The sequence below is a fragment of the Opisthocomus hoazin genome, chromosome 25 (genome assembly GCF_030867145.1).
Source record: "Opisthocomus hoazin isolate bOpiHoa1 chromosome 25, bOpiHoa1.hap1, whole genome shotgun sequence".
Classification (NCBI taxonomy): domain Eukaryota; kingdom Metazoa; phylum Chordata; class Aves; order Opisthocomiformes; family Opisthocomidae; genus Opisthocomus; species Opisthocomus hoazin.
In genome coordinates this window covers 7,008,254-7,029,942 of record NC_134438.1, presented here as the reverse complement: position 1 = coordinate 7,029,942, position 21,689 = coordinate 7,008,254, and the positions used below count along the sequence as shown (strand labels likewise).

General features: G+C 56.2%; 3 protein-coding genes across 6 annotated transcripts in view; 1 reads left to right on the top strand and 2 right to left on the bottom strand.

Moving 5' to 3' along the window:
- The window catches only part of USP49 (ubiquitin specific peptidase 49), a 35,307-nt gene extending 27,800 nt beyond the window's left edge, over positions 1-7,507 (bottom strand). For 2 of the 3 annotated variants that reach the window (XM_075442941.1, XM_075442943.1), the window contains exon 1: positions 7,435-7,507. The gene's annotated coding sequence lies outside the window, so the exon portion shown is untranslated. The remainder of the gene's footprint in view (positions 1-7,434) is intronic. The other variant, XM_075442942.1, reaches the window with a different exon arrangement.
- Positions 7,508-11,597: 4,090 nt separating this feature from the next.
- MED20 (mediator complex subunit 20) lies at positions 11,598-16,862 on the bottom strand. Of its 2 annotated transcripts, XM_075443133.1 has the most exons (4): positions 16,805-16,862; positions 16,559-16,710; positions 13,934-14,187; positions 11,598-12,247 (listed from the first exon to the last, which is right to left on the bottom strand). In XM_075443133.1, exons 1-4 carry the CDS (start codon positions 16,816-16,818, stop codon positions 12,032-12,034), a joined length of 636 nt encoding a protein of 211 aa, XP_075299248.1. In that variant the 5' UTR covers positions 16,819-16,862; the 3' UTR covers positions 11,598-12,031. The 2 variants fall into 2 exon arrangements, with proteins under 2 accessions (XP_075299248.1, XP_075299250.1); XM_075443135.1 differs by having other exon boundaries at positions 13,934-14,182; positions 16,559-16,854.
- A 72-nt stretch (positions 16,863-16,934) lies between these two features.
- BYSL (bystin like) lies at positions 16,935-20,642 on the top strand. Its single transcript, XM_075443201.1, has 7 exons — positions 16,935-17,220; positions 17,405-17,567; positions 17,643-17,781; positions 18,808-18,941; positions 19,082-19,242; positions 19,744-19,846; positions 20,028-20,642. Exons 1-7 carry the CDS (start codon positions 16,971-16,973, stop codon positions 20,374-20,376), a joined length of 1,299 nt encoding a protein of 432 aa, XP_075299316.1. The 5' UTR covers positions 16,935-16,970; the 3' UTR covers positions 20,377-20,642.
- The last annotated feature ends 1,047 nt before the right edge of the window (positions 20,643-21,689 follow it).

Sequence of the window (21,689 nt, the reverse complement as noted above, 5' to 3'; positions counted from 1 at the left end):
CAGGTCGGGCAGCCATGCTACCAAACCACCCTGGAAAGTTCAGAAAAAAGCAGTGAAAATTTCAAAGCAGAATTTTTCAGACTGCCTTTGAAAAACACTCACTGTTATCACTCTCTGTCATGAATATTACATTTTCTCGAAGGATCTTCATCCTTGCTCTTATTCAGGTGAATTAACTATTCTTAGTTAAATAGATTTGCTTCTGGTCTTAGTCCGATGACAGATTAACTCATGACTGGTAGGATTATAGACTTACCTCTGGAACTAAATCACTTCTGAATCTGAGTTATAGCTATTAGTTCTTTACAGCTTAGCTGAACAGCTTTTAGTACCTCCTTTGTATTTTTGAAAGAATGATTAAACATCACTAAAACCAAGCTAGGGGCTCTTTCTCACAACTCCAGTGAATAAACAGCTAGCTGATTTAACTTTTTTTTTTGAAGAACAGCAGAGTTTTAAATGGATTTTTTTCAGAATAATTAATACAATTGCAAGTCCAGAATACTTGCCCTGAAGACGCGTTTTTCATGTTTGTTCATGTTTGTGTTTAAGCACATAAACCCCCTTTACTCTCCTCAGAGAGAAACGGCTACCCAGCTCAAGCTGCGCCTCGGCACCCAGCGTGGTGCTCCTGCTCCCGTCACCTTCCTCCAGCTGCAGAAGACACGACCAGTTCTACGGAGACGGGCAGCGAAGCTCTCCCATACAGCACCCGGCTAATGACTCCTCTCTGCTGAGGACATCAAGAATACATTTAAGCTTGTTTTCACATGAAGTATTCCAAATAGGACACCAAAAATTCCCATGCCACCAGCAAACGGTTTCACTATACGCCAACAAGGTAGGATAGAAGCAGCCACTAAGCCAGGACCTAAAGAGCCACCCTTTCAGCACCCTCCTCCTCCCTACGTTCCCTTCGGCTGCATTAGCGAGGAAAGCGAGGAGCAATCTTTCCCCATACTTCTGTATCTTGGCAGAGGACAGAGATATTTAGCCACCACTCTCTCCACTTAATTAGGAGTCGGCCAGCTTGGTCCAACGAGCTGCCTTAATTCATCGCGTTTGCCTTCTACGTTTCCATGAGAGGAGGCACGGATGGGACAGCGAGGAGAGAAAAAGTTTCCCCTAAGGAGCAAAAATAAAACAACCCTGTAACTACTAACAAGGATCCCCAACGGGAGAGCTGGAGGCACCCCTGCTCGGCGAGCGCAGAGCCGAAACCACACAGCTCGGTCGCAGCCGGACGGCTGCGGGCAGCAGAACTCCTCGGGCTCCCAGCCCAAGCCCCCCGCCGCTGACCTACACCCCCGCCAGATGACAGGGTTTTCTTCTTCAGCAGCGCGCAGTCCAAGTTTCGGTCAGCTCACCGTTCAGCATCCCTCGGGCACACACTCAGCCAGCCGCAAGCTCCGAATTAGACCGTATCACTTTTCACTGTTTGTTAATGATTGGAAAACCCCGAAGCATCCAAACCCAGCTCGTGTTGTCCAGTCCTAGCAACGCACCTCCAGACACAGGCACACACAAACAGACACAGACATCCAGGCTAAGTCGATCCTTAGGTCTCTCCGTCCACCCAGAAAACCCACCGATGACTGTCAAGTATAAAACCCCCCAGCGAACACAAACGCAAACCCCAATTAGTCAAAAAAGATGTCAGCTCCTCATCTGACTGAGTTACACCAAGCTGCAGGGCTGGGGGGGGGGGAGGCATTCATGCTGAACTGTATTTGCTAAAGTTTAGTGGATGAAAAAAGTATTTGTTCTGATAGACGACCATTCAATATTTATGCAGATAATGCTCAAGCTAGAAGGCAGCCACAAATCTCGATCATTTTCTTAATACACAAGGCACTTGTTATTCAGCTGGAACACATCTAATATACAGCATAATGTGAAATCTAAACTATCTAAAATTAGCGGGTTAAGTTAGCTTCAGCATCAGGCAAGAGGCAAACCGGGTCCCATCAGACCGAAAGAAAGAAAGGATTTAATACAAAAATACGGTTTTGCTGTTTGAGAAAAGGAAAGCACATTTGTCACAAACTTCTTGGAACGGAGTCAGGCTTAGAGACGCTGATCCCTTCCAGGAAAGCGGTGAACAAAGCCGCAGCAGCACAGAAACACGAGCCAGCACTGACTGCCCTTCTTAGGATACTCTTTGAGTATTTCCAGCTAAAAGCTACTTACCGCTTCATCTGCACACCCACCTAGTCCGGCTGCACAGACCCTCCCTTCCGCACCGCTTTTCTTTAAAGTTCAAAACCTTGAATTGTCTTCAGGGGCTTTTCATAGCATGAGAGAGAGGGACAGAATGTAATTACAGGACAGTATTTCTTAATCAAATCTAAGCCGCCCACTGCAAGTGAATGGGGAAATATGGTCGCAAGGCAATGCTTCTCAATCAAGTGGACGGATTTGCCTTTCAGTGTGAATAAGGGAATGGAGCTGTGGTCACCATTTCTTAATCAGCTCAGCTGATGTCCTATAGAAGGTCTCAATGGAGGGACACAGCTGTGGCCCATAACTCTTGACTTGATCTTCCATGGTTTGACTGAAAAGACTGAAAAGAACATAAATGCACTAAAGCTTTCCTCCATTAAATTGGGTCTTTCAAAACCGCCACTGGCTTCACTCAGAGGGGGGAAAAAGAAAGTTTCTTTTTCAGTACGCTTGGTTAGAGGTCGAGTGTAAAAGTTTTCGTGATACGTACAACGTACTGAGGCATACTCTAACAGATCAAACTATTATTTTCTTTTAAAGACTGAGACGGAACGTGCTATTTAGTAATTCCAGCCTTCTGCAGGGATTCCTGCATCCGAGCATGTGGTTTTCGCTTTGGCTAAAGCACCCCTTCGCGTTGCAGTCAGCGAAATCACCAAACATCCAAAAAGCATCTCCTTAGTCAGGATTTTTTTCTGGAAGAGCACATTTGTCATGACTGACATGTTTCACAAGACACATTTCAAGCGCGCTCGTACTAACTGCGAGCTGTCAGAGCCCCGTATTCCAGTTTTCCGTCTTCATTTGAAAACGTGGCCGATCTGCACAGCCAAGGCAGCGAGACAGGGCGCGAGCGTGTGCAGGGAGGAACGAGAACGTACAGAAAACAGCCTCGGTTTTTCAGATAGCTGCCTGTATTTTTCTTCACTTTCTCAGCAAAGTTCTTCAGAGGACAGCCTTCTCGGTGAATTACACTGTAATTACCTAATTAAAGGAACTTACCTAGTGAGCCTTCTTTAAAAAAATTTCCAGGTACGCCCGAACAAGTTTGTGATTTTCTGAGAGATTTCATACCGATCTTTGTAATGTGTTTGAGGTGTAATAGTTAACGTGCGCTCGTTACCATCTTGTAAGCAAAAAGCTAATTAAAAACACTTAGCTCAAAGCTGCCAAGTTTTTTTTTTTTCTCTCTATGTTATGGCCACTAAAGACCCTAACTCACTGCTAACACTGTAGCAAAAAGGGTTTTTTTTTTCCTCTTCAAAACCAGCAGAACGCAGTGTAACCAAGTGCGCATTTTAATTTGCATTTTCCTCAATATTCTGTGATATTAATTACTGCAAATATACACATAACTAGCTTTAGACCACTTAGAAATGATTTCCCTGCGCCACTGGCAAAGGACAGAGTCTCCGTCTCCATTTTTACCTCCTCTCCCCACACTCGCACTTTAATCTTTTTTGTGTCGGTGGCGTGTTCTAGCTGCTCCGTGGCTCTGCAGCCGGTTACGTGACGCAGCCTGCATGCTGGGGCTGTAATTCAACGGCTCGCAAGCCACATATGACTTCACAGCCTCGCCTGAGCCATCTTTGATCTAAAGTCTAATAAAAACAAAAGTGAAGAGCGTTAGCGTCGGCATACGCAGAGATACGGGCAGAGGGCCGGGAGGCTCGCATCTATAAATCAGATTTTTAAATGGTAGTGGTTTCTGTTAAACAATTTGTTGAATTTGCGTAGTAGGCTCCAAAGCAACGATTCGTTAAGGGATTCATGCTAACGAGGATGGTCTTCCATTCACTGACATTGAAGGGGGGGAGCTTTTTTCTATACAGCCTCCCCGCACCAACTCAACAGCCTGCTCATTGTGGCTGAGTGTTCAGGAAAGGTGAAGTGTTTCTGCGCTGAGCAATTAACAACAGGCTGCTGAGACAAGAACATCTCCAAAGGTTTCATTCCCCAAAGCGAAAAAAAAAAAAAAAACCACAACAAAACCAACCCTTGATGAAATATTCAGGATGAAAACCACAAAGGTTGTTAAACACAGCGAGAAACTTCCAGCGTCTCCCATCCACCGGAGGAATCCCGCGCAGAAAATCAAGGATCGGGGGGACCTCTGGGAGCACGTCCCACCACGCAGCCCAGAGCAAGCCATCGCCAGAGCCACCCCGTCTTCCTTTTCCCTCACTCGATTTACCCAGTTACAGGCAAAGTTTTCAAACAACTTCTTTTCGTATCTCTCTATTCATTTCTAACGAACGATTTTAAAACAAAACCTTTCGTTCTGTTTTGACTCAGAGCTGAGGTCAACTTCAGAAACCCTTTTACACTTCCCCAGAGCAAAAAATGCACGTGAAAGAATTCACACGTACCTTGTAGGAAAGAAGCTGAATTTCGTAGTGTTTCCATTTGTTAGTTATCCTAAACCTACCCACTGACATCTTCTGAGGGCCGAGAAAACGCTAAATCTCACTTTACGAGTCCCAGCAGAAGTCCTAAGAAATCTAAGTATAAAAATCGCTAACGAAAGAAAAAAGAAATGGCCAATAAAAATAGGATCTCAGAAGACATATTCAGTAATTTACACCATCTTTGCGTCTAGAGAAAGCGCTTCTTGTCCCTCGTTCTTAGGTGCCGAGACAAGACAGTAACCACTTCTACAACACCCCAATTAACAAGTCAGTGAATTTCAGCACTGAAGGAAACAACCTGCAACGTCTGCTGCGGACAGAGCGCTGCAAGCCAGCAATCACCAAGCAAAGGATTATGATTAGTTGCAAGAAATCCACTGCAGCAAGACCCTACGCTCAAGGCTCTCACGCCCAGCAGCAGAGGCGATCCACCAAGCTAAACACACCCTCCTTTTTCTCATCACCATCATTCCCCTGACGAACAGCACAGCACACGAAAGATAGATGCTTTCCTGTCCCCTTCGAGTTTACCGATCCAAATTCTAATCAGACCAAGCGCCGTTTCATTTTGCAAGGCGCAGCACATGAGGCTTATTCACAATTTCTCCATTCTCACAGGCCTCCAGCGTGTCTCGTCCACCGCAGGGCTTTGTACCCACACGCAGTCTGAAACTCCACGGGAACTGTGGTGACAGATTCTTTACTAACGATCTTTGGGCACACAACAGTCAAATAAATCCCCAGTTTTGACTTACTAGCTGTAACAGTCCATAAACCGTTGCATATGTGACTATTGTTTAGCCCTGTTCCTGAATAAGCAAAATTCTTTTTAGCAAACAGAACTTGCACAAGACCAAGAATTATCCCAGACCCGAAAAGCTGCCAACTTCAAAACACCCTTTTCACTCGAAGCCAGCTCATATTAATAGGAAGAATGATCAGGAGAAAAGTAAACCAGCGTTTACCGTTCACAGCCTCGTGCCTGAACGCACGCCTAGCTCACAGACACCAGATGCTGCTCGTCTTCGGCACGGCGTTTTCGAATATTTGCGCCTAGAATGTTTTCAAAGCGATTAAACCCAACACCAAACGCTTCGGCTGCCCCCTCCCCTTGTGTTTTTTAAGCCATACTTTTTGTTTTTTAAGCCATACCTTTTGTTTTTTAAGCCACACCAACTTACTCGACGACTGTAAAGCTGCAGCGGCCCCCGAGCGCAGCCGCCGAGCGCAGAGCAGACCGCAGCGCCGCGTTCCCCGCCGGCTGCAGGCAGGGTGCAGCTCCAAGCCCTTCTGTCCGACTCAATCCAAGGGCAGGTTTAACCCACGGCGTTCACACGCAGAGAGCTCTCACCTTCCCAGTTCCACCTGCTCTCCTTCTCCTGTCCTCCTCCTCCTCCTCCTCCTGCCCCAGCCGTGCGTCTCCTTCTCTCCAGGAGCAGCTCAGATCTCCCCTCCACCAACAGCCCTCTTCCTCCCCCTCCCCAACACCTTATTTTGGCTCCCAGCCCCACCTCCCCATCATCCCTTCTAATCTGCTCCCTATTTTTCTCCTTGCCTTCGCACGACAACGCTTGATGCTACTCGAGGCGAAGCTCCCGCTGAAGTCACCCCGAGTTTTGCTCGGGTTAAGGACTCGGCAGCGTCCGTCGCATCTCCCGCCGCACGCTCCTCGGGTTCTGCGCGCGTCTCCTCGAAGCGGCAGCACACAAAAGGACCAAATTTTGCCACATTTCGCAACGAGACGAGCTCAGCGGCTTCAAGCGCTCACAGCATCTACCCCCGATTAAAAGTGCAGCTCTAAAGTGACGGCACATTTCTTCCTCCCCGACGTATTTCAGAATAACTGGGTGCTGTCACCACGTCCCGGTGTTCCCCCGCTGACAGCACCCGAGGGCTCCGACACGCGGACCGCGCTTCTCTCTCCCAGGTACCACCGCCCGGCGCGCGATGCCAGCCGGCGCACTCCCCAAAATCAGCGGCTTTCCTCAAATTGGCTCCTGGCTGCGGGTGCCCGCACGCGGGAGCGGAGATTTTCTTCGGTTACCTGAGCGTTCGCCCCGGGGGGGGGGGGGGGGGTGCAAACCGCTGCCACCCCCTCTGCGCCCACCCGGGCTCACAATCGGGTTTCGGAGGGTGTTTTGCTCCCCGGGGGCCGACCCCCCACAGCCCCCACCCCGCCGTTGTTAACTTCTGCCCTTTCCCTCTGCGGCGGGTGGGGGAGACGCAGCCCCCCCAGCTTTTTTTTTTTCCTAATAATAATAATGAATATGAATCAGCACCGATTTTACCCGCTCCTGTGCCGCCCCCCCCCGCCCCAGCGCAGCGCGGGGGGGGTTGCGGGGGAGTTTTCTGAGGCGCGCTGTTGTTCTTCGCCCCCCCCCCCCCCCGGGAGCGAGGCCACGACCCGCGGCCCCCACGCACGCAACCACCCGTGCCCCCCCCCCCCAAGGGGAGCCCCCTGGTGCGGGCCCCGCCGGGGAAGGGGGGGGGGGGGGGGGGGGGGGCTCCCGCACCTCAACAAAGGGAAAGTTGCGGAGGCGCGGGGCTCCCGCCCGCAGACAAAGGCGGCGGCCGGGGCGGGGGGGGGGGGGGGGGGGGTCGCGGGGTCGGCCTCAGCCCCCCCCACCCCCCCCGCGCCCCCCCAACCGCACCGAGCGGGGTGGGGGGGGGGTTGGGGGGAGCAGCACGGACCCCTCAGCCCCTCCTCGCAGCGGGGTGCCCCCCCCGCCCCTCTGCCCCCTTCAGCCCTCGGGGGGGTCGCAGCCTCCACACCCCCTCCCCCCCCCCCCGTCCCTTTATTTACCGCCATCATCAGCACGCGCGAGCTGTCACCCAGCGCCAGACACCCCGACCGCCGCCGGCCACGCCCTCTCCCCGCCCATTGGCCGCCCGCCGCGCCCCGCCCCGCCCCGCCGTTGGCTGGACAGCACGCCACACAGCGCTCTCGCCTTCCCCCCCGCGCCCCGCTCCTCATTCAGCGCCGGTGCTTACGCCAATTCCGTAGAGCGCAGCCTGGTGCTAACGGGCGAGGCTGGCGATCCGACGGACGCCGTTTGCGCAGCTTACGCAGCGGCAGAGAGAGTTCTGGCGGTGCTTACGAGCTCTGCGTAGCCGCCAGGGAGAGCTCTTCAATGGCTTACGGTCGAGTAGCGGGAGGGCAGCGCCGAGAGGCGGGGACTTGCCCGGCCCGGCCCCGGCCGGTGACGTACCGGGCTTTGTGAATCCCAGGCTGAAGTTTGGTTGAGTCACAGGAGGGTAAATAAGGATCTTTCGGAGACAAAGAGGCTCTTAAAGGGGCAGCGCAGGAGGTGACGCGTTCCCGCGGGGCCTCTGAGGTGGCTGTGTGGGGTGGGAGATAGCCCACGGGGCCCCTGAGGTGACGGGGTCCCTGAGGTGACAAGCTCTGAGGTGACAGGGACGCTGAGGTGATGGTGGGGCACCCCACGGAGCCCCTGAGATAATGGGGGGGGGTTTGCTGAGGTGACAAGGACTCTGAGGTGACAAACTGAGGTGATGGGGGCCCTCAGGTGATGGTGGGGTACCCCACAGGGCCCCTGAGGTGATGGGGGGAAGGGGGGGGGGCTGAGGTGATGAGGACCCTGAGGTGACAAGCTCTGAGGTGACAAAGACCCTGAGGTGATAGTGGGGCACCCCTTGGAGCCACTGAGATGATGGGGCGGTGCTGAGGTGACAAGCTCTGAGGTGACGGGGATGCCCTGAGGTGGCAGGGACCCTTGGGTGACAGAGGCAGGCACGCCACGGGGCCACACAGCACTGGTGACACACAGACAAGGGTCCCTGAGCCATACTGGCCCTTGCCAGAGGTCACTCGAAGGCCCCTAAGTCACGGTGCCTGTGCCATGAGGGGACGGTGAGGGTTTTGTCAGAGACAAAGGGACATCAGCACTGGGGCTGGGGGAGAAGCCTGTCCCCAGCAAGGGGACAGCCACACTCGAGAGTCACTAGTGCCCACTGGGACAACTCACTTTTTTTGCAGCCTGCAGGAGGGACCATCGGGGACTGGTCAGGGAGCGGCGAGCCCTGCTCTCCAGGCAGCACTGAGCCAGGGCAAAGCTGCAAGCAAACAGTCTCGGACCAAGCCGCGCTGCTGACACAAAGCACAGGTCAGCAGCGTCACAGATACAACTCCTCTGCACAGGCACAAAGCGATCCCCCCCGATCTTGTCCCAGTAAGTTTTGAGGCAAAGCACTGCAATTTACTGCAACAGGTGGGAGCCTGCTTTCTTCTGCCACGGCACAAGGACACTCCCTGGCCTTGTGGTCTCCTTTGTGAACTCCTCCACCAGCCAGCCTGCCCACAAATTCCACTTCCTGTGAGCTTTGGCGTCCTTCCCTTCCTGGCCAGTGCCTGGTCTGCTTTGAACCCATACCTGCACAGAAATCCACAGTCACACACCTCCCAACTCTTCAACAAGGAATGGGCCCGCAGTCTATAATGTCTGCTAAGAATTAAAACTGAAGATTAACGAGGCCCTTACGTCCTCACTCTCTTTGTAAAGCTTAGCAGGGTGCAGCTGCTACGCAAGTACTTCCTCATCAAAAATCCAAGGCACAAAAAAAAGCAAAAGCCCACAGTATCCCCAGGGTGACAGTGAGACCTGGACGCTCTCTCTGCCACTGAAGCATTGGTGACCCTGGTAACATCACCCAGCCTCTACCTGGAGCTAGGATGGGGAAAGCTATAACGACGGAAGGATGAGACCCACGTCCCCAAGATCCCCAGTCCCCTCTAGGTCAGGCTTCAACTCACGGAAAGCAACAACACTGCCAGTGATTTTCAAAGGTGCCAAACCAGAAAAAAGGACCCACAGTGGTACAGGACTGCAGCTTGGCCACCTCTCCCTCTTGGTATTTCATTCTCTGAGAAAACACTGGGGAGCAACAGGAAAACAACCTTCCAGACCATGCCTTGACAGGCAAAATTAGGGTGGTTTTCAATTACACTGGCTCAATCCATTAACGTAACGCAATTGAAAGCCCCCTGAAGACTTGTTAAGATGCAGACCAGCACGTTCGAAGCCACGTTAACCTGCCATATTGATGCTGGGGGGGGACACAGAATGAGGATTACTGCAGCTAATAAGACTGAAAAAACTGTGATTTTGTCCATCAAGAAAGCAAAAAGCCCGAGCGTAAAAGCAGCCCCTCGTGGGACAGCTGATCCTCTCGCTCACAGAAAATGCAGTTACAGCAACAGACGTTTTTGGTAAGACATAAAGGGCTAAATCCTACCCACCCTTACACGCGTGGAGACCTACTGACGTCAATGGCTGTAATGGTGTAATTGAAGGCAGAACGTGGCTCAAGGGGTCCCATTTTATTACTCTAGGAACAGTACAATGTATTAATAAAAGCACACAACTCCCCAGAGATTCCAGCGCACATTTTATGCTTTTAAGACATGTGACCGGAGTTTTGACATCTCTGGTTACAGAACGCATCTTTTGGGAATTAATAAAGCATTAGCAACATTCAGCATGACTAATCTGATCATTGAAAGGTATTTTTTTAACCTTAAGACTTAAAATGGGAAGCAGGACAAAAATAACTATCCCTACAAAGACTACAGTTTGTTTTCCTAAGTTTTCCCAGCCACACTTAACTATGTAGAATGACAGCAGGTCAGATTCTCACTGAATTTCCATCACTGAAAATTAATAGGCCCACTGAAGTCAGCGCACATGTCATAAACTTGAGCTAAGAGTTGCAAAAATTTGGTATATTCAGCATGTTGGAATTTCTAACACGCTTATGGTACATTCTGCCATTTATTATGGCTCATTAACCAGATCTTTCTGGACCCAGCGCTGATTAAATTTATTAAAGGCCCACACTAAAAGCTCCAGGCACCCTAACAGTTAATTAGGTTTACAGGTATAAATGGTAATCACAAAAAAGTCACATCTAAATAACTAGTTGTGCACTGGTCAGCAGATCAAGTAACGAAACAGCTTCTTTTCTCCCTACTGCTTCAAAAGGGAAAATCTACTTCGGAGAAATCTATTTCTGTTTTACTTGCTCTTCAGACTCTTCAAGACCCAAGTATTGGCAAGGAACCAACAAGATTTTCTGTAAGCAAGATGCGCACTGCCTCTTCAGGAGGAACCTACTGTCTTTCTTGCAAATCTCCCTTCCTAAAACCATCCTTAGGCCTTCTCTACACCCACCCTTTATGTCCGGGACATGGGCTGCTACACACAGCTTTCCCGGGGACCACGAAGGAAGCTCACCACAAAGCCTGGCAGCTGAATGAGGGTGTTTCCGAGTGTTCTAAGACTGAGCAGGGGACAGAGCCGGGGAAAAAGCGAGGGAAAAAATGGCAGCTACAAGCCAGACAGATACTGAACATGTAAAACCAAGGGGACAGATAGCTCAAAAGGGATCTAATTTCCCTGGTTTTCCTGCTGTAAAACTAAATCACCACTAAAAAAAACTACTCGAGTGATATCATATTGTTAAGTCTTGTAATAAATTTTTGGCTCATACTCCCCAAATCCTTCCTTACTCCATTAAATCTGCTGAAGTCACCAGGATTTCTCAAAAGAGGAATGGTGTGCAGGGACGGGACATTTATTACCTACCTTTCAAACAATGAGATAAAGCAGTTGGTATTCTCTTTCACTGCATGAGAGGGCTCCTGCCAGGCTTATTTATTTATTTATCATGAGGCTTCATCGGTATCATCTGAGAGGTAGGAGATTTTAATACTCCCATCAGATATAAAAGATGAAGGCAAGCTAAGAACATACCCATAATAGGAATGCAAGAATTCCTGTACATTTTACCACAGGGAAATTAGTTTGCTTCAGGGGTATAAAGCTCTTGAACCAAATCAAAGATAAAACTCTGCTGAAGAATTGTCTCCACGCAACAGAAAATTTCAAAAGCTGCAAATAAACAATGTAAAACAGCACAAGACTTCCTGTGCAGAAAGACTCCATCTCCTCACAAAAAAACCCAGCTTTTTATTTTGATGAAAAATAACAATACACTTACATGTGGATATCTAAAAAAAAAATTAAAAAAAAAATTAAAAAAAAAATTCTCACGTAGCTGTCTGCAGTCAAGGGAACCGCCCTTACATGCATTTGGCTGGAATTTCTCCTTTTCCCTCCTCCTGCCAACAAACAGCAATCCCCTGCACGAAGCACTGCACAAAGAACAACGGGCCTGATCCCAGACACACTCAAAACCATGAAGGAGGACCGCAAGAAATGTGCACGGCATTCAAGACCTTTGCTTTCAAACAGCAGAAAGAGATTGAGAAGAAGAAAAACCTTGGGCTGCCTCCAGTGCCGTTTTTTGGAGGGGCTCCTGATCCAGACAGGCAGGCAGAACGGAGGATGCGGTCGCTCCAAACCAGGCTCCAGGGAGTCCCTTCATCTGATCCCCGCGACGGGCACCTGCTGCTGCTTGCGGATCTTGTTGAACAGCTCCATGTACTGCACCATCGTGTCGGCCGGGCTGTAGATGCTGTCGTGCTTGGTGCCAAACACGGACGGGATACCGGGAGTGTGGTTCCCCATGAAGCTCTGCATGAACTCCATCAGCAGGTTCCAGCAGTCGTTGGCTATCACGCAGGGGCAGTACTCCACCTGGCAACAGAAACCACAGCCAGGAAGCGCGCGGCAGGGAGAGAATGCTTTTCATAAAAGCAACTGAGAATATTTAGCATATCACAAGGAAGGACAAATATTAATGAACAAGACATGCTGGGAACATGCAAGCACTCCCTTCAGAAGGGAAGAAACGGGGAGGTAAAACGTACCCTGTAAGGGCACTGCTTTTATCAAATCCCCAAGAGCGGAGGCCTTGGGACACTGGTTCCAATGCCACATCAACTCTACCCCTTCCAAAACCAAACTTCATTCCCACGTGCTGGTAGGTCGACGACCGATGTGGCCGTGCATCTTTCAGGAGTGCACTGGAAAAGCCTCGGGACTTAAGAACTCGAAGCATTTTACTAAATATGAGCCTGATCCCAAATCAGAAGTAGGTCCTAGCGCAAACCCTGAAAAAAACACTGAACTAAACCAGAAGCAGCCAGACCACCTGGCAAATCTGGTCCCGAACTCAAGTTTAGGGTAAAACAAGCGTCTGTTTAACCCCAGCTCAACAGCAACGCTGACGCTACAACATCTGCATTTACTGCAGTGAAGAAATTCCTCAATCCTCGTCCCTGCTGACTAGGAACACCCACCTGAGTCGACGCAGTGTGATTATTAACTGCGTATCAGATAATAAGATTTGTGTGTTCAGAAAAGTGTAAGCTCTGGTTTTGAAGGACTTTTAAGCATCTAACTCTCAGCTATCTTGAAGACTCTTAGGCACCGATATATCTGGATGTCTGGAGTCCGACCTACTCTGCTTTGCCCTTCCGACACCGGCCCAGCCCAGCTCCTTGTCTTTATCCGAGATGCTCTTCAGCCCAGCTGAGCCTTGGCCGTGGCTTGTGCCCCTCTGACCCACGCTCGCGCTCAGCCAGCCATCTCCCCAAACGCCTCCCTAGATCCTCCCCTGCCCCTTCGTGGACGCTGAAGGATCTGCCTTTACAGTTTGCTTCAGCCCAGCCTGCACCCCGCGAAACGCCCATCGGCAGCCGGTAACCGACGCTCCCGAGCCCCAGCAGCAGCCACGGCACGGAGCGGCCAGCGCGGCAGCGGTCTGACGGCAGGCTGCCAGCCCGCGGCGCACCCCACGGTGCAGCAATGGAGGTCGGCACGCCACGGGGTAGGACAGATGCCTGCCACAAGCCCTCTGGCGAGGAGAAGACCATCTCCACAGACGCCTGCCACAAGCCCTCTGGTGAGGAGAAGACCATCTCCACACCGTGTGAGCGGAACCTGGGGCAGGAGGGCCCCGCTCTCCCAGGGCTGCATCTGCTCAAGACGGAGACAGAAAGCAAAACCCAAATCAGCATCGAATTAGCAGCTGAGGAGGTTGTTTCGTCCCTCTCGGATTGCTTATTAACCCAAAGCACGCTACTACTGTTGTGCATCAGGACTTGAAGCAGCTTTTTAGTTTGATGGCACCCCTTCAGGGTTTTGGTTGTTGACACTTCAATGACAGGCCTTTCCGCAGCTGCAGCTGAGGCCCAAACTACCTGCCTGAATTAAACCTTGGTTTGAAAAGGAGATGAATAACCGTCTGCTGCACACATCTACTACAAACGACGAGCAAAACAATCGAGACACAGAAGGGACTGGGGATTTCTAGCCTCCAACCCGTCGGGATTTCCCTGTCTGTACTTGCATTTCATACCCTTCAAAGGCGATTCTTACCTCCACAGATATCCCCCGGGCACTGGGCCCCATTGTAACCGTGCCCACCTTCACCAAGAAGTCACAGTACTGGTAGCGGGTGCCCCGGCTCTCTATCTTGTTTGCCTTGGCGTTCTGGAAGAAGCCCTTCAACTTCACCATAAGGATATCAAAGTTGGCATCAGCTATGAGGCAGGGACCGTTCTCGAAGAGCGCGAAGCAGCTGAGCGGATATTCGGAGTTGTGCATCACGTACATCAGCTTGCCTGTCTGCCCTGAAACAAGAGCAATGGTATTGGGGCTGGAAAACCACCAGTCCTGCGCTTGCATGTGCTTTAAAGAAAGAAACATCCGGTTTTTCCTTTGTCCTCATTTTCGCTTTAACTCTAGGGTCCTCGTACCGCTCACACACGCTTTACGTTATCCGGCTGCTCAGAGAACAGATTGTATTTCCTTCTTAAGATTTAAGAAGGAAAAAAAAATCTTCTGTGGGCTAAGGATAACACGGCAGCACGGCTCAGAGAGCAGAGGGCGAGCTGGACGCAAGATCCCCAGCAGACTGGGGGGGTTCAGCAGAGAGCACCCAGCTCCCACCCCCGAATGCGGGGCCAGGCCCCGCCGACTGTCCTCCCACCCACGGTCACCGGAGGAAGGCTGGGCTTTGCCTCTGCTCCCACTCGCCCACCAGCCCCACGCACTCTGGGAAACAGGGTGTCCGGACAGGACACGCCTGCCTGGTACCGTGCTTTAAAAGCTGGAGCCAATTCTCCTTTATTCACACGGAACAAAAAAGCCGTTCCACGGACGCAGCTGTGCAGGTTCTGCAGAGAAAAAGCTGCTCTCGTAGCTTCAAATGGATCTGTCCGGGCAAACTGGCTGAGCAGAGCCCTGACGCTGCGCGTGCTCCGCGCTGACCTCCACAGCCACAGAGCCACCGCGGCCATGTTCACGCTAGCGTTTTTACACGATGTGAAAATCCCGGTGTTTCGGAGAAAGAAAGAGGCCGGAACAGCCCCTTGGGGTGAGCAGCCCCGCAAGGTGAGCAGGCCACGCCACACCTCTGAGCTACTGTTTTAGGCTGTGCTACGTCAAGAGGGGATCTGGGGTCCTCCAAGCACATCCCCTGGGAACAGCGGGGTCATCTCCTGCCTCAGCCTGCGACCACTGCCTGCCCTCGACTGGCTGCCCCAAGGCGGGCACAGCAGGCAGACGCTGCCAGCAGACTGGCGCCCGTCGTCTCCAGAGCAAAACGCAGCCTCCGAAGCAAAGTTTTCACAGCATGGCAGGGGTTGGAAGGGACCTCTGGAGATTATCTGGTCCAGCCCCCTGCCAAAGCAGGGTCACCCAGAGCAGGCTGCACAGAACCACATCCAGGCGGGGCTTGAGTATCTCCAGAAGAGAATCTACAACCCCCCTGGGCAGCCTGTGCCAGGGCTCCGTCACCCTCAGAGTGAAGAATCATAGAATGGTTTTGGTTGGAAGGGACCTCGAAGATCATCTGGTTCCAACCCCCCTGCCATGAGCAGGGACATCTTCCACCAGCCCAGGGTGCTCAGAGCTCCATCCAACCTGGCCTTGAACCCTGCCAGGGAGGGGGCAGCCACAGCTTCTCTGGGCAACCTGGGCCAGTGCCTCACCACCCTCATGGGGAAGGTTTTCTTCCTAATATCTAATCTAAATCTGCTCTCTTTTAGTTTAGAGCCATTCCCCCTTGTCACAGAATCCCAGCATGGTCGGGGTTGGCAGGGCCCTCTGTGGGTCACCCAGCCCAGCCCCCTGCCCAAGCAGGGTCACCCAGAGCAGGCTGCACAGCACCGCGTCCAGGCGGGGCTGGAATATCTCCAGAGAAGGAGACTCCACAGCCTCCCTGGGCAGCCTGGGCCAGGGCTCCGTCACCCTCAGAGGGAAGAAGTTCTTCCTCATCTTCAGCTGGAGCTTCCTCTGCTTCAGTTTGTGCCCGTTGCCCCTTGTCCTGTCGCTGGGCACCACTGGAAAGAGTCTGGCCCCGTCCTCCTGACCCCCACCCTGCAGATATTTAGAGGCATTTCTAAGGTCCCCTCTCAGCCTTCTCTTCTCCAGGCTGAACAAGCCCAGCTTCCTCAGCCTCTCCTCGTAGGAGAGATGCTCCAGTCCCCTCCTCAACCTCGCAGCCCTCCTCTGGACTCTCTCCAGTAGCTCCTCATCTTTCTTGAGGTGGGGAGCCCAGCACTGGACACAGCACTGCAGATGGGGCCTCCCCAGGGCAGAGCAGAGGGAAGGAGAACCTCCCTCGCCTGCTGCCCGCACTCCTATCAACGTCCTGCTTCTTGCTCGTGTCCAGCTGAGACTGCCCCCGCTCCAGGCTGTGCCGCTGCCCCTGGTCCCGTCGCTGGACCCCGCTGAAAGGAGAAGTTCTACGAAGTTCCCGCGGAAAAACGCTCTGACAGCGAAGCCGCCCGCCGCGGCCGCTCAGGCTGGAGCCGGAGCCCTGGACGCGGGGCTCCTCCGCGCCACGGCCGCCCCCAGCCCCGGTGACCCGGGCAGGCGAGCCCAGCCGGGCGCCAGCACCGCGGGGACGTCCTTTCCGCCGGCGGAGGAACCCCCGGGCTAGACAACCCCGGCGGGCGCGGGGCCCGGCGCGGGGGGGAGCCCGGCCCCGGCGCTGACCTGGGCTGCCGGCGGCCGCGGCCGTGTGGTAGGTCTCGCAGTCGGCGCAGAACGTCCCCTGCTTCTCGGCTCCCAGCGCCTCCAGCTTCCGCGTCAGCAGCTCCACCGTCTGCTGCACGCTCTTCCCCTCCGCCACCGGCACCTGCGCCACGCTGCGACGGGACCGGGGGGGGGGGGGGCACGGTCAGGGAACCGCCGGTAGCGGCAGCACCCCCGCACACCCCCCCCGGCTCCCCGCTGCCTCACCAGGTCACCCCCATCCCGCCTCCGCCCGGGCCGCGCCGCCGCCGGAAGAGGCGGAGCCGCGGCAGGGCCGGAAGGGGCGGGGCCGAGGCGCGGTAACCGGAAGGGGCGGAGCCGAGGCGCGGCCTGTGGTGCAGGCGTGCGGCAGCGTACGTCCGGCCCCGCCGCCATGCCCAAAGCCCGGCGGGAGCGGGGCTCCGGCCCCGGCCCGGCGCTGCCGCTGGCCGAGCAGATCCTGCAGGACGCGGCCCCGCGGCTGACGGCGCGGGGGAAGCGGCGCGGAGGCCCGGAGGAGGAGGAGGGCGGCGGGGAGGCCTACGTGGACGCGCGGCTGTCCCGGCGCATCCTGGAGCAGGCCCGGCGGCAGCAGGAGGAGCTGGAGGCCGAGCACGGCCCCGGGCAGCGCAGCGCGGAGCTGGGTGAGCCCCACCTCCCCCCCCCGGCCCCCCGCCCGGCCCCCCCCCCGGCCCCCTCCTGGACCCCCCCCCGCCCCCCCCGGACCCCCCCCCCCCCCCCCCCCCCTCGGACCCCCCACCGCAGCCCCCGGCCCCCCCACCTGCCAGGAGCGGGGTCCCGGGCTGAGCCGGTGCCGCTGACTCCCAGGCCCGGCGCTGCGCGGACCCGGCTCAGACTCGGAGGACGATGAGGAGTGGCCTTCGCTGGAGAAAGCGGCAGCGAGGAGCGGGGCGTACGGCGGGGAGGTGGCGGTGGACCCCGAGGACGAGGCGGCCATCGAGATGTTCATGAACAAGAACCCGCCGCTGAGGTGAGGGAGCGGGCCCGGGGCCAGGGGGCTGCGGCTTCCCAGGAACGGCCCCCGACCCTGCTGCCCCGGCCGCAGGCGCACGCTGGCGGACATCATCCTGGAGAAGATCACGGAGAAGCAGACGGAGGTAGAGACGGCACTGTCGGAGCTGTCAGGGTGTCCCGTGGCCCAGCTCGACCCCCGCGTGCTGGAGGTCTACAGGGGCGTCAAGGAGGTAAGGCCAGAGCGGCTCGGCCCCACCGAGAGCCCCTCACGTGGCACGGGCACTGCTGCAGGTCACAGAATCCCAAAATATTCAGGGCTGGCAGGGACCTCTGTGGGTCACCCAGAGCAGGCTGCACAGCACCACGTCCAGGCAGGTCTGGAATATTTCCAGAGAAGGAGACTCCACGGGCAGCCTGGGCCAGGGCTCCATCGCCCTCAGAGGGAAGAAGTTCTTCCTCATCTTCAGCTGGAGCTTCCTCTGCTTCAGTTTGTGCCCATTGCCCCTTGTCCTGTCGCTGGGCACCACTGGAAAGAGTCTGGCCCCGTCCTCCTGACACCCACCCTGCAGATATTTAGAGGCATTTCTAAGGTCCCCTCGCAGCCTTCTCTTCTCCAGGCTGAACAAGCCCAGCTCCCTCAGCCTCTCCTCGTAGGAGAGATGCTCCAGTCCCCTCCTCGTCCTCGCAGCCCTCCTCTGGACTCTCTCCAGTAGCTCCTCATCTTTCTTGAGGTGGGGAGCCCAGCACTGGACACAGCACTGCAGATGGGGCCTCCCCAGGGCAGAGCAGAGGGGGAGGAGAACCTCCCTGGACCTGCTGGCCACACTCTTCCTAATACACCCCAGGAGACCATTGGTCTTCTTGGCAGCCAGCGCACGCTGCTGGCTCATGGTCACCCTGTCGTCCACCAGCACACCCAGGTCCCTCTCCGCAGAGCTGCTCTCCAGCAGCTCCACCCCAAGCCTGTACGGTTTGCATCGTGTCCGTCGCTGAGTGGCCTGGAGAGTGACAACCTCCCAGAAACCGGGCTCGGGGGGGCCTGGGTCCCGTCCCCAGCAGGTGCCAGAGCAAAGCCACAGCCCCCAGCTGCCTGCACGGCTGTCCCCAAATTGCCAGGGGAGAAGAGACCCCTGTGCACCCCCTCTTGCCGGCGGTGCCGAGGCAGGGGGCAGCTCTCTCGCAGCCGTGAGACAAGTCCTGCCGCCCTGCTTTTGTTGCCCGTGGTTGTGGCCTCACCTGCATCCGTGTCTTTTAAGGTGCTGTCCAAGTACAGGAGCGGGAAACTCCCCAAGGCGTTTAAGATCATTCCTGCCTTGTCCAACTGGGAGCATATCCTCTACATCACAGAGCCGGAGACGTGGACAGCAGCTGCCATGTACCAGGCCACCAGGTAAGATCAGCTCTGGGAGCTGCTCACGGGGGATGGTGTAGCTTTTTCTTCCCAGAACTGGAACCAGATTTACAAAACGCCGACCCGTCTCCTGCTCGGCCTCTGTCTCCACACCTCACTTTCTGCTTTGCTTTTCCCAGGATATTTTCGTCCAACCTGAAGGAGAGGATGGCCCAGCGGTTCTACAACCTGGTGCTGCTGCCGCGGGTCAGGGATGACATCGCCGAGTACAAGCGCCTCAACTTTCACCTCTACATGGCTTTGAAGAAGGCTCTGTTCAAGCCGGCGGCCTGGTTCAAAGGTGGGGACGCGGGCAGGGCTGCCGGTCCTGCCTGGGAGCCTCTCGCTGTCCGGGAAGCTTGGGGGGGGCACGTGTTGCGTGACGGCGTGCTGTCCCCTGCGTGGCGTGGCCCTGGGGGCTCGGTGGGGAGGAGGAGGATGGAAGAAGATGTGGAAGAGATGCTGGGAGTCCCCCTCATTGGAGGAGGCGGCTCCCAAAGCCCCAGGGGCCCGTTTGTGGTGTTCAGGGCAGAAGGGTGATGAGTGCCGTAGGCTTACATGGGTGCTGGCAGCGAGTGCTGGGGGGTGTTTGGCTGCTTTTGGAGGTTGCTGGCGGGTTACGAACGGTCTTGGGTCTGATCTTGGTCTTGCCCGGCAAACTGAGGGCGTTGGGAGGAAGGCTGGCGGAGGAGCCGCTGTTTCCCGAGGTCGAATGCGTCCTGGGTCGGGAGAAGGGGCTCAGTCGCAGGGTGCTGCCCGCTGCGGTTGAGACCGGCGGCGCCTGACTCTTCCCCCTCGGCAGGGATCCTCATCCCGCTCTGCGAGTCGGGGACCTGCACGCTGCGGGAGGCCGTCATCATCGGCAGCATCCTCACCAAGTGCTCCATCCCCGTCCTCCACTCCAGGTAAGGCGCCGGGGGGCTGCGGGAGGGGAGCGGGTCTCCTGCGGGGACACCGCTGCGACGCCTCGGAGCCGGCCCTCAGCCTCTCGCAGGCTCAGCTCCCTCCAGGTTGGGATTCGAGGCTCGGCGCCGGGTGCCCGCTGCCCCGCGGCCCCTCACCTGGGCGCTGGCTCCGTCCCCGCAGCGCGGCCATGCTGAAGATCGCCGAGATGCAGTACAGCGGCGCCAACAGCATCTTCCTCCGGCTGCTCATCGACAAGAAGTACGCCCTGCCCTTCCGCGTGGTGGATGCCCTCGTCTTCCACTTCCTGGCCTTCCGCACGGACCAGCGCGTCCTGCCCGTGCTCTGGCACCAGAGCTTCCTGGCCTTCGCCCAGCGCTACAAGGAGGACCTCTCCTCGGAGCAGAAGGAGGCTTTGCTCGAGCTGCTCAAGTTCCACAGCCACCCGCAGATCTCGCTGGAGATCCGGAGGGAGCTGCTGAACTCCAAGACGCGGGACGTGGAGGGGCAGCCGCCCGTGGCCATGGAGTGAGCGGGGAGAGGCCGGCAAAGCTGCAGCCGGGAGCCGCGGCGCGCGGGCGAAGCTGCGGGGAGGCGTGCGGGAGCGTCCGGCCTGGGGTCCCGCTGCTGCGGGCGGGCGCTGGGTGCGGGGCTGTGCCTGTGGAGCTGGGCCGGGCTCCCTGTGCTGGTGGTCATGGGGCAGGGCAGCCTCTGTCCCGAACACCCCGGGGACCCGGTGCCAGCGGGAGGGTTGGGCCTGCTCCTCTGCCAGAAAATAAAACCCGAGCCGTGTCCGTCCATCGGGTGGTTCCGCCCCACAGCCGCCGTCCTGCCCCGCTGTGCCCCGTCCCTGGCAGGTGCCAGAGCAAAGCCACAGCCCCCCGCTGCCCGCAGGGCTGTCCCCAAATCGCCAGGGGAGAAGGGACCCCTGTGCACCCCCTCTTCCCTCCCCGCGTGGCTGCGCAAAGGGAGATTGAGAGCCCCAGACTCTCCCCAGAGCCTAAAACCGCTCGGGGTGGGGGGAAAAGCCTGCGGCTGTTGGTGCTCGAGGGTTTCCACGAGGGCTCAGTTGTCACTCAGTTGTCACTGGGTTGTCACTCCGCTGCCACAGCGGGGCCGAGCCGGGGCAGCCCGGGGAGCCTGTGCGTGGCCGTGGGCAGGAGCAGCCACGCAGCGCTGGGAGCCCCCTTCCCGCCACCACCCTGCCCCAGACCACCCGCCGTCCCCCTGCCCGGCTGTTTTCCCGAGTCCCTCGTGTCCCCAGCTGCCCACGCACGCATGCCACCTCCACCGGGAAACCCAGCAGGGGCTTTTCCTCCTCCTGTGTCCCACGAGGCCCCCGCGCTTACCCTGGGGAGCTGAGGACGGCGACGCTGCGAGGGTTGGGCGCTGCAAGCAGCCGGCCTGGCCCCTGAAACCAGCCCGGAGCCGCTGCGGGGGGCTGTGGCGGCAGTGGGGGGCGAGGCCGGCTGCCCCCCAGCCCTGCTGCCCGCTGGGGTTGGCACCTTCTCCCGTGGCAGGGCAGCGGCGGGAGGAGCAGCACGCGAAGCCTGGCTGCACACCGCAGCGCCTCTTCCTCGGCTTCCTGATTTCATCTCCTTTATAGAAGTCAGAAGCCGATGAGCTCGAGAGATAGCCCGGGCTCGCACCGCGCAGGCAGCGCGCGCTCGGCAGCGAGGGAGGCTGCGGCGCTGCCGGCACCGTGCAGTTGCTGCCTCCTCCACCTCACCTGCAGGAAGGCGCTGGGTCCGTGGGTTCCGCCATTGTCCACCGCGTCCATGAGCTGCCCCGGGGCCTCGGCGAGTGCAACGCATCCCTCAGCCGCTGCAGCGTCTCCCCTCCAGC

What these genes read in the sequence shown, in the direction of transcription:
- MED20 (XM_075443133.1), bottom strand. An exon ending in CGCGGCCGCCGGCAGCCCAG is followed by an intron (nt 14,188 to 16,558) that starts GTCAGCGCCGGG and finishes CTCTTGTTTCAG; the next exon opens with GGCAGACAGGCAAGCTGATG. An exon ending in CCCGGGGGATATCTGTGGAG is followed by an intron (nt 12,248 to 13,933) that starts GTAAGAATCGCC and finishes TTCTGTTGCCAG; the next exon opens with GTGGAGTACTGCCCCTGCGT.
- BYSL (XM_075443201.1), top strand. Translation starts at nt 16,971, where the DNA reads ATGCCCAAAGCCCGGCGGGAGCGGGGCTCCGGCCCCGGCCCGGCGCTG. An exon ending in GCAGCGCAGCGCGGAGCTGG is followed by an intron (nt 17,221 to 17,404) that starts GTGAGCCCCACC and finishes GCTGACTCCCAG; the next exon opens with GCCCGGCGCTGCGCGGACCC. An exon ending in ATCCCCGTCCTCCACTCCAG is followed by an intron (nt 19,847 to 20,027) that starts GTAAGGCGCCGG and finishes CCGTCCCCGCAG; the next exon opens with CGCGGCCATGCTGAAGATCG.